The sequence below is a fragment of the Naegleria lovaniensis genome (genome assembly GCF_003324165.1).
Source record: "Naegleria lovaniensis strain ATCC 30569 chromosome Unknown tig016, whole genome shotgun sequence".
Classification (NCBI taxonomy): domain Eukaryota; phylum Heterolobosea; class Eutetramitea; order Acrasida; family Naegleriidae; genus Naegleria; species Naegleria lovaniensis.
The window spans coordinates 519,459-529,083 of record NW_025407838.1 but is presented as its reverse complement, the minus strand read 5'-3'; the positions used below and the strand labels follow the sequence as shown (position 1 = coordinate 529,083).

The following is a 9,625-nucleotide window of genomic DNA, read 5'->3' as shown; positions in this document are numbered from 1 at the left end:
ATTGTACTCGACTCTAACTTTCCATTGAATGGAATTGTCACTCATTCTCCTCTTCAAAATTCTGTATTGATATCACCCTTATATCCTACTGCATCGTCGGATTCTCATCAAAAATTTCCATCCATTCCCATTACTTATTTCTGTCGATCAGGTGAAAAGTGTTCACATGATATTCTCACGGAAGAACCTACTTTTAAAATTGAATATAATTCTGCGTTTGTAAGAGCCATGAGTCAAGAATTGGGTTTTCAATGGCGTGCCTCCATGGCGTGTGAAAAAGGAACTCGACTACTTGTTCAACCCAAAGAATTGCCATGCATTCCCTTAACAGATGAAGTGATTATATACTTGTCTCTTGTAGTGGTTGTATTTGTGGCAGCATTTTTAAGTTGTATTGGAATGGTTTTATTAAGATGGTATTGTGTGCGAAAGAGACAACGTGAAGAATGTGCAAGACCACACAATCAGAACTTGGAACTTGAAAAATTACCAACACCTCACTCGTTTTTTATTGAAAATGGGGACATGCGTGTGTATTCACCTTCCATGCAACATTCGAATGGTGATCACAAAGTGTAGTAGAGATAAAAAGCTATTACAAATTGAAATTGGATTCTCAACCATTGCACCATGTGCCAAATGTCATTTTTTCAATTCGATTCCAAATGGACCCTCAATCAGAACCTCTCCATCAGTTCGTTGCGAAAGAACTACAAGAATCCTCTATGATGTCCTTTACTATTCTGTCTTTTTCGAAATCCATGGTTGTCAATTTGGCAACACATCCAGTTCCCAAAACAAAGATCCTCAATTTAACAACCAACAAAAAAAAACAAATTCACTCACTCCAACTAAGATCATGAAATTATTCATTGTAACAGCATGTGTCCTTCTCTTCATCCAATGGACCTTCATGCATTCAAATTTCGTTCAAGCTCATGGTCCTAAACGTTACATGACTCCCAAAGACATTGTACGAAGAGGTCTTCTGTCATGTGTCACTTCTCCAAGTGAAACTGAAGGTCCTTATTATGTGAGTGGAATGCCGTATCGTGCCGACATTACAGAATCACGTCCTGGAATTCCAATGACTCTGTATATTACAATTCTTGATTTGAGTACTTGTTTGGCAGCGAATAGTTCACAAAATGTCACAGTTGAGATTTGGCATTGTGATTTTGCTGGAATTTATTCGCATTATGAAGAAGCTTCGAAAAATGTTCAAAATCCAAAGACAGATTCAAATATTTATTTTCGAGGAAAGGTTTTTGCAAATTCGACTGGAATGGCAACTTTTAATACAATTTATCCTGGATGGTATACTGGAAGAGATGTTCATATTCATGTCCGAATTTGGCAAGGAACTTCATTAAGGTTAACTTCACAATTTTCATTTGATGACAATTTGACAGCTAAGGTTGGACAAATATATCCATACACTGCAAATACCAATCAAAGAACGTATTTGAGTTCTGATAATGTTTTTAAAGATAATGGAGTATTGGGAATGTTGAATATCGTTCAAGTGGACTCATCGAATATGAGTGCAGGATTCGATGCCCATGTCACGATGGGAGTTTCCTTATTGGCCAATGCCACCAGTGTTTCAAGTGCATCTTCATCGAAGAGTTTTCCAATCTCTACTTCCATAATGACCACAGCCATGAGTGGACACTTGTTTTCGAGATTTCATTTAACATGGTTATGTGTCGTCATGATATGGATCATGTCTTGTCTCCATTAAAAACCAAATGATCATTAAATTCATTCATTTGTTAATTCAATTTCCCTTAATTGTTTTATTGCCAATAATATTTGTATTCACAAATTTCACATCATTTTTAATAGTAATTATGACGTCCACGAGAGCCAGATGAATAACGATCTTCACGATAATGTTCACGATAATGATGATGATGATGTTGCTGATGCTGATTCTGGACTTGCTGAATATATCCCACATCATACGCCTTTTTCAAACATTGTCTCAAATATGCAGCAATTTTCGAATTGGAATCCAATTCTGCCAGTCCAATATATTCAAAAAATTCACTCAATCGAGAAATTTTCAAAATCTTGAAAATTTCCTTTTGCAACACGTGTTCAAAGTTCCCTTCAGGACATCCAAAATTCACGTCATACATTCGACCCAACATTTCCAATGAACATTCTCGTCCATGTTTTTCTACTAAACTTCTTAAAAAGAAGACATGGAACATGATGAGTCCACACGACACCTTGTTACTCTCCCATGACAATCTTACTCGTGCAGTGTCATTGCCATCTTGCACGTTTGCCAAATCTGGAAATTTTAAAGTCACCCAAAATGCATTTCGAGTAGTGACTTCATCAATGACAACCTTCTTGATGGAATTCCAAGTAATTCCATTCGGTCCAAGTACACTAAGACGTGGTAAAAAGACTCCCAAATCTGGACAAGACGTTTTTAGTCTTGCCGATTTTTCATTAAGGAATTTTTCAACACTTTCTAAAATGGCAAGTTGTTGAGGATAGGTCTGAGCCAAGTAAATCATCCAACGATGAAAATGACAATATCCTTGAAGTGCCTTAATCGAAGCATGGGAATATCCTTTCATAATTTCAACAATCATGGCATTCATCAATTTGCACAACACGTCCATAGCCAAAAATGGAAAATTGTCTCCTGTAAGTGCCGCCTTGTCATTTAAAAATCCAGGACATTGTTTTTGGATCGTTAAAACACTGTCCTTAAATAATTGAATATTAGCATGATACTTGTTAATATAGAGAGGAAGCCAAAAATTAAATTCGTTATTCCACACACCAGTTCGGACACCGTCTTGATGGAATGATTTCCATCCAATGATATCGAGAGAAGTACTCAGATCATATTTTCCATTTTTAATGGGTCGAATGTTCAAACCAATTCCTAAAGTATCTTCATGGAAGGAGAGTTTGGAATAGAAACAAACCAATTCACGAGCAGTGGAGAGTTGACGACAATTGACAAGTTTGCGGAATGCTTGACAAACTTTTTCCAAAGTTTTCAATTCGATGGTAGTGAGATAATCGAAAATGTGGATCAATAGTTCTTGAGGGAGATCCAATACGAGAGGACCAGCGTTCTGGTTGGAAGAAGAGGAGCTGGTAGCAACAAGTGGTAATTCTCGATTCTTTCCAAAAGTGTCAACTGTCATGGCTGTCACACTGTTCTTGGGGACTGCACATTTACCACGCAATATAGCATTCACATCCCAATGAGGAGCACATGGCCAAATCTTTCCATTTTCTGGATCATGATCGGGTAACATTTTAAACTTTCGACTCGCCCACACATCTTGCTCAATATGAAACACCTGATCCTTCTCTTCCTCAAACAAAAACGATTGTAATTGCAACAAAATAGACAAGACCGTATAACTCGAAGACCATCCTGAATATCTCTCCGTCGAATGATGAGTTTTCAACATGTCCAAACAAATATGTCCATTATGGACATGTGAATGATGCAACATGTTCAACAACTCAATGTTACAAGGATTATGAGGATAATCCATTGGAAAGGTCATTTTCAAACGTAAGATAATTCCAGCATAATCTGATTGTGGATGTGCCAATAAAGTACCATGCCAAGTATATAAATCGTTTTCGAGAGGTTGAGCCCAAATGGTGTCGAGAGTTTTTGCACAGCTTTGAATTTCTTTCCAATCACGTAAGAGACGTTGTTGAGCAGAGGAGAGTTGAGGAGTTTTGGGTTGTTTGGCTTGTGGGTGAGAAGAGCTTGGGGATGGATGGATTTGATCGTGAGAGCGTTTCATTTTTTTTTGAGAATTGATGAGTGGAGTGACAAGTGGCAGTTTGTGAATTCTATTGGATGAAAAATTCAGGTGAAGGATGATGAGATTTGTTGAATGATGTATCTCTTGAAAAACGTTGAACTTTAACATTTTTCGCGTTGGGAATTCCTTTTTTAATATTTTTTCATTAAACAAGATCATTGATAACTAATAATTGAAGGTGATCTTATTGTTAATTCCCAGTTTCCAGCCATCATCGGTTCCATATATGATAGATACAATTCCAATCAAATAAAATTTAAAAATTCAAAACAAAAAAATGAATTCATCTCCATTGCACAACATCATCCATCACCAGGATGAATTATTAATTATTTTTTCCTTTCTTTCTCAGAGTGAATTACTAGTCGTGAAATTGGTTTGCAAATTTCTAAATGAATTTACCGATCATGACTTGTTATGGAATAATTTTTATGTGAAATATTTGGATAAAATTATAAAATTTTATGAAAAACAATTCAATTCGGAACAATCGAAATATTCACTTTCGAAACAATGTGGAGTGAAAGCGGAGAAGTTGATCTCTCGCGATTTGTTGAGACCTGTCACTTGTAATTTTAAAAAGCATTTAAATGAATTATTTCGACCCATTTCGAAATTGGAGAAAATAATTCGAAAACATAGACAACATGAAATTCAAAATTGTGTTCCATATATACCCAACCCTTTACCGTTTTTTACAATTCAACAAGGTCATGATCAAGAATTTCAGAAAAATGTCACTAATCAACCCTTTAACTTTCTACCAAAACAAGATAATGGACATAAAATTTTGTTTCTAGGAGATAGCTACGTTGGAAAAACATGTCTCGGAAGAGTATTTTGCAATGAGGAATTTCCAAAAACACCCACCATGTATGAGCCAACCACGATTGAAAAAGATCTTCCATTCCTGAATGGAAAAATTAAGTTGACAAGTTGGTAAGGATTTTTTAATTATGTGTGAATTTATTATTTCACACATTTTCAACAATTTTCAAAACATGGGAAAACACTCTTCTTTATAGGGATTCTCCAGGAGCGTTTGAATATTCACGTCTATTGCCCTTAAGCTATCCATATACAGAGGTGTTCATGTTGTGCGTGGCATGTAATTCCATCGATTCCTTATTCAACGTTCATTCGAAATGGATTCCTGAAATTCTTTACCATTGTGGTATAGATGTCACTGACAGGAAAACATCAACAACAACAATATTCAATCATCATGAAACACTTCCAAAAATTGTTTTACTAATGACTAAAATCGATTTACGAAAACGAGCATTACATCTTGTACTGGAACAAGAAAAATTTTTATGGAGCCATGAAGAAGGTATGATGATGGCCAAAAGGATGGGATGTTGTTCCTATTTGGAAACAAGTGCTGTGGAACATATAGGAGTAGAGGATATTACAGAGGTCGTATTTCGAGTATTGTATAATGATCAATTGGTAACGACTCGACATGATGTGAAAGAAACGACACATTCTCGTTGTTGCTTGTTGTTGTAAAACAACACTATTTAAAAGGAGTAATCTACGAGAAGATTGAATTCTAATATTTTCATGTTCGAAAGATATTTTAACATCCTAATTAGTTAATTGCTCAATTATGAAAATTATTTGAAATTAACTTTGCAAAAAAAAAACACAAGATGAGAAAAAATCTTTTTACACAACTCGTACTCGTGGTCGTGATCGCCACCATTAGTCTTACCACATTCCTTCAATATTACCATCATTCCGATGCACTTCCCATCGCTTCCAGTGTTTTACCAGGAGGAAGACAACCCATCACTAATCAAACACTCATTAACGAATTAATTGCATTTATTCCTCAAGCCTCTTCGAACCGTGTTTGTCGAGTGACAAGAGTAGTGAATGCTCAACAACAAATAGTGGCTGGAGTTCTCTATTATTTGATCGTGGAAGTATCCACCTCGTGTGACACTTCCAGTCAAGACTCTTCTCAAATATTTTGTTTAAAGTTGAAGATTTTCAGACCTCTTGTTACAAGAACAGTTTCAAATCCACAACTTCAAATAAAGAGTGAAGAAAGAGTGGATTGTAATACTCCATTGTAATGGATTAAGAAAAATTGTAAATAATTCATAATAACATTAAATATTTGTGAGATTATTGAAACTGAAAATGATGTATTGTACAATAATTATATAACACCTCATCAATGACCTCTGTCTCCAGGTTTCTCTTGTCTATGAATGACTTGTATTCCAATTTTGTAAAGAATGAGCCCAAATTTGTCGACTCCAAATTCCAAAATGGACATTTAAATGGCACCACTTTTACTGCAATTTCCAAATCTGTAGGGTTCATAAAAATTGTAGCCACTCCAGACGCGGACTCGAAATTCGAGAGCGTTGTGTCAGTTATGATCTGCAAATTGTATTCCTTTCGCGCTCTCTTTCGTTTCCTCTTTGCTTGGATTCACAACGTTTTGTAAATTTTTCAAAAAGAAAAACAACCACTCACTACTACTACAACTCCTTTCTTTGGATCCAATTCGTTGAATCTCAGTTTACTACCTTCTGAACACTTTCTAGGTCCTCTCAACATGTCTTTATATCCACAACAGAATCATCCGTTGATGAGTTCTCCAACCTTATTTGATGAAGAACTTGAGAGTGAGTTCATGTTGGATTTGAATTCAAACCAAAATGATCCACAACAACAACTACATCAACATCATTGGTTGACCTTTCAACCTCATAGTTGTCATGATGAATCCCTATTCAATGATGATGACCTGGTCATCATGTCCAATCACCATTTCAATGATGACACTTACTCGATGGATCAAACTCAACGTTCAGAATCCACTGTGGCCTCTTGGAATACGGTACATCATTGGAATCCTACTTCGGCAACACTTCATTCGAGTCAGACCCATTCTCAACATTTACCTTCGGATCAAAATGTGACGAAATATTGGAACATGGCAGAAGAGGATGACGAATGGTTGACTTGTTCTGAAATTGCTGCTCCGAATCATGTCAATACGGATAAGAAACTACAACCAATCACGACGAATGATTCATGTACAACCTCTCAAAGTCATTTAATTATCAGAACAAACAAGTTCGTCGCTCGACCATTCACCGAATTGATTATTGAGGAAGGTGAAGCTCCTCAGATTGCTGTCGTGAGTGTCCCGAGTACTAAAACCTCACAATCCAATTCACAAGTGAGCTCTCACCTTAACATGGTGATGGAGCAAGATCCAATTGTTCCTGTCGTGGATAAGACAAGTTCCAATACGAACCATAGCGTCACAGAATTGGATAAGGAAGCTTCTCAAGGAAATGAGGACAGTTCCACTGAAGAGGAAGAAGATCCTGACTATATCGAGGAAGAGGAAACGAGAGAGGAGCCAATCATGAGAAAAACTCGCCAGTCCATCAAACGTAAAAGAACTCTTGTGTGTGATTCTTCGGATGATGAAGAATCTCAAGAGATGCAAGCGTCAACTTCTTCCTCCATGTTATCTAAACCAAGTAAGAAAGAGAAAAAGCTTCGGAAAAAGAAGCAATCGAAGAAGGTAGAAGAGTCGCAATCAGATGAGGAGGAGAATATCATTCGAACCATGGACGAGGACTTTGTGGAGCAATTCAATGAGAACAATCATGGAAATACTTTTCGTCAATCACTGACCGTTGTTCCCCATGAGATGAGTGGAGTCAGCAATCCTCATTTAAAGGTGGACTTGACCATGCCATGTATCGACATGTATGTCAAGCCATCCATATTTGTCAAAAATGGTGTGTCAAGGAGAGATGACAGTAGGTCTTCCATTTTCACTGTTACTGTTTCGTTGCAAGGTGGTGCTTTGAACAGTCGTGTCAAGTTGGAGAATTTAAGGTTGCTCGTTGTTTCAGACAAGAAAACAAAGAGAACCGATGGAGAAAGGGTCAATGTGAAGATGATCAAAAACTCCAATGCAAGCTCCTTCTCAATGTATTTGAACTATCTCGAAAAGGATCCAAATGATAATGATCTTCTTTCTATTTTACAGATTGAGGAATACCAAGACAAGTATGTGTTCAAGTGTCAAGTTTCAACCTCGAACAATGCAAGTGGATGGAAGAACAAACATTCAGATTACAAGATGTTGGTGTTCGATCAGAGTGATAGCGAGGTGTTCGGAGGTATTTCACAAGGTTTCAAAGTTGCAAAGGCTCCCAAATCTCAAAAACAAGGCAGCAACCACTCTTATGACACGCCTACCTTCAACGATCATGACGACACTGAATTTTTATCCAATGTTTTCATTCATGAAGGTAAAAAGAAACGAAAACTGCAAATATCGGAACCAACCATTGTCAAGCACTGTGGAAAATCATTCAAGATTACAGTTCAAGAGATTTCAGAGGAGCAACAATAAATTATTTGTAAAATATTATTGCAAGTCAATCCTTCATGTGGCTCAATATTTGATAGAATTGGTCAAGTTTTGTTCTTGCATAATCATATGTTGTTAGGGCAGTAGTTTATAAACTGTATTTTCAATAAATAAATCTAGAGAAAAAATTAAATATCAATTTTTAGAACTTAGTCAGTCTTGGTCTTCTTCTTTCTATTAGTTTGCTTGCCTCGAGCTCCCTTTCTCTTGTGAGTATTTCCTTGCTCAGAAAACTTAGCTTGTACGGTTTCATCAATGTACTTTTCCAATTCTTCTTGTGGCAACTCTTTTACAGAGATGGTTCCAGGAAGTTCAATCTTTCCTTCGTCGAATTGTTTCTTGACGTTATCGAAAATTTCCTTATTTTCCAATCGGAGAACAGCCTTTGTCTTGTCACCACTTAATGGGTAATCAACAAACTTCAATCCATTCTTCTTATTGACTGGCAATTTCTTGGAAAAGTCAGCAAATCCAAACTTCTCATCAGCTGCAATACCTTCAATATATAAAAAAGAGTTTTGTTTCAATTCATTCTTCATGTTATCGATTTCTTCTTGCTTTTTATCTTGAGCAGCCTTGGCCTTTGATGATTCACGTTCCTTCTTCTTTCTTTCAAAGTAAGCTTGTTTAGACTCAACAAGAAGAGGTTCATCCTCAGGTCTGAACTTGAGATCAGTTTTTCCAGCCAACGAATTGACAGTGGATTCCGAGTCAAATTCCACAAATACTGATCCCTTGAAGGTTCCATTCTTTTCTCTTCTCATTCTGACACACATGACCTTTCCGAAAGCATCAAAGAAAGTCTTGACAGTGTCCAAATTGGTGATTTTCTCATCGAGAGGGAATCCTTTGGCATACAAACTACGAGCAACGGTGGTATCATTCTCAGGGAGAGCAGTAATTCTACGGACGAGCTTACCCTCTGAATCAACTTCAAGCATGGCACTCTTCTTGATTGCAGAAACAATCACGTCCATATCGGTGGTAAGTTGTTTCATTCTGTTGAAGGAAGCAATGGTCTTTAATTCAACATCTGTTGTTTGGTTCGATTAACCCAATGAGATATTCAAAATTTGGATGGAACACAGAATCATCAAGCCACATATTCATTTTCATCATCAAATTAAATATTGTAACGGTCAAAATCTATCATCACCCGAAACATCACAAATAATACTTGCTGTACTTACATCCTTCAGGATTATTGGCCACAAGACTTCTCAAGAATTTATCCTTTGGCAAGTTGCTATCACTAAAGTAAAATTCAACTTGTTCACGAATCTTTCGATCGAGGGTTTCAGCGTCCATGGTGTATTTTTTTAATTCTCGAAAAAATTCATCAAACAATTTGCATTTAACTCAAAAACAAGAACTAGTGATGCAA

At 36.6% G+C, this 9,625-nt stretch overlaps 7 protein-coding genes across 7 annotated transcripts in view; 5 read left to right on the top strand and 2 right to left on the bottom strand.

Moving 5' to 3' along the window:
- Positions 1-579, top strand: part of C9374_002812 (uncharacterized protein) — a gene marked incomplete at both ends in the record, with an annotated part of 642 nt that extends 63 nt beyond the window's left edge. Inside the window, one exon of the mRNA XM_044692271.1 lies at positions 1-579. This exon is cut by the window's left edge and continues 63 nt beyond it. Coding sequence (XP_044550358.1) covers positions 1-579 — 579 coding nt within the window.
- Positions 580-913: 334 nt separating this feature from the next.
- C9374_002811 (uncharacterized protein) lies at positions 914-1,744 on the top strand (the record flags this gene model as incomplete). The annotated part of the gene is made up of 1 exon (XM_044692270.1): positions 914-1,744. One exon carries the CDS (start codon positions 914-916, stop codon positions 1,742-1,744), a length of 831 nt encoding a protein of 276 aa, XP_044550357.1.
- A 97-nt stretch (positions 1,745-1,841) lies between these two features.
- On the bottom strand, positions 1,842-3,800 carry C9374_002810 (uncharacterized protein; the record flags this gene model as incomplete). Its single annotated transcript, XM_044692269.1, has 1 exon — positions 1,842-3,800. The coding sequence occupies one exon, from the start codon at positions 3,798-3,800 to the stop codon at positions 1,842-1,844; it is 1,959 nt and encodes a 652-aa protein (XP_044550356.1).
- Positions 3,801-4,098: 298 nt separating this feature from the next.
- On the top strand, positions 4,099-5,333 carry C9374_002809 (uncharacterized protein; the record flags this gene model as incomplete). Its single annotated transcript, XM_044692267.1, has 2 exons — positions 4,099-4,760; positions 4,847-5,333. 2 exons carry the CDS (start codon positions 4,099-4,101, stop codon positions 5,331-5,333), a joined length of 1,149 nt encoding a protein of 382 aa, XP_044550355.1.
- Positions 5,334-5,476: 143 nt separating this feature from the next.
- C9374_002808 (uncharacterized protein) lies at positions 5,477-5,905 on the top strand (the record flags this gene model as incomplete). The annotated part of the gene is made up of 1 exon (XM_044692266.1): positions 5,477-5,905. The coding sequence occupies one exon, from the start codon at positions 5,477-5,479 to the stop codon at positions 5,903-5,905; it is 429 nt and encodes a 142-aa protein (XP_044550354.1).
- A 491-nt stretch (positions 5,906-6,396) lies between these two features.
- On the top strand, positions 6,397-8,223 carry C9374_002807 (uncharacterized protein; the record flags this gene model as incomplete). Its single annotated transcript, XM_044692265.1, has 1 exon — positions 6,397-8,223. The coding sequence occupies one exon, from the start codon at positions 6,397-6,399 to the stop codon at positions 8,221-8,223; it is 1,827 nt and encodes a 608-aa protein (XP_044550353.1).
- A 167-nt stretch (positions 8,224-8,390) lies between these two features.
- C9374_002806 (uncharacterized protein) lies at positions 8,391-9,549 on the bottom strand (the record flags this gene model as incomplete). Its single annotated transcript, XM_044692264.1, has 2 exons — positions 8,391-9,274; positions 9,432-9,549. 2 exons carry the CDS (start codon positions 9,547-9,549, stop codon positions 8,391-8,393), a joined length of 1,002 nt encoding a protein of 333 aa, XP_044550352.1.
- Positions 9,550-9,625: the final 76 nt, after the last annotated feature.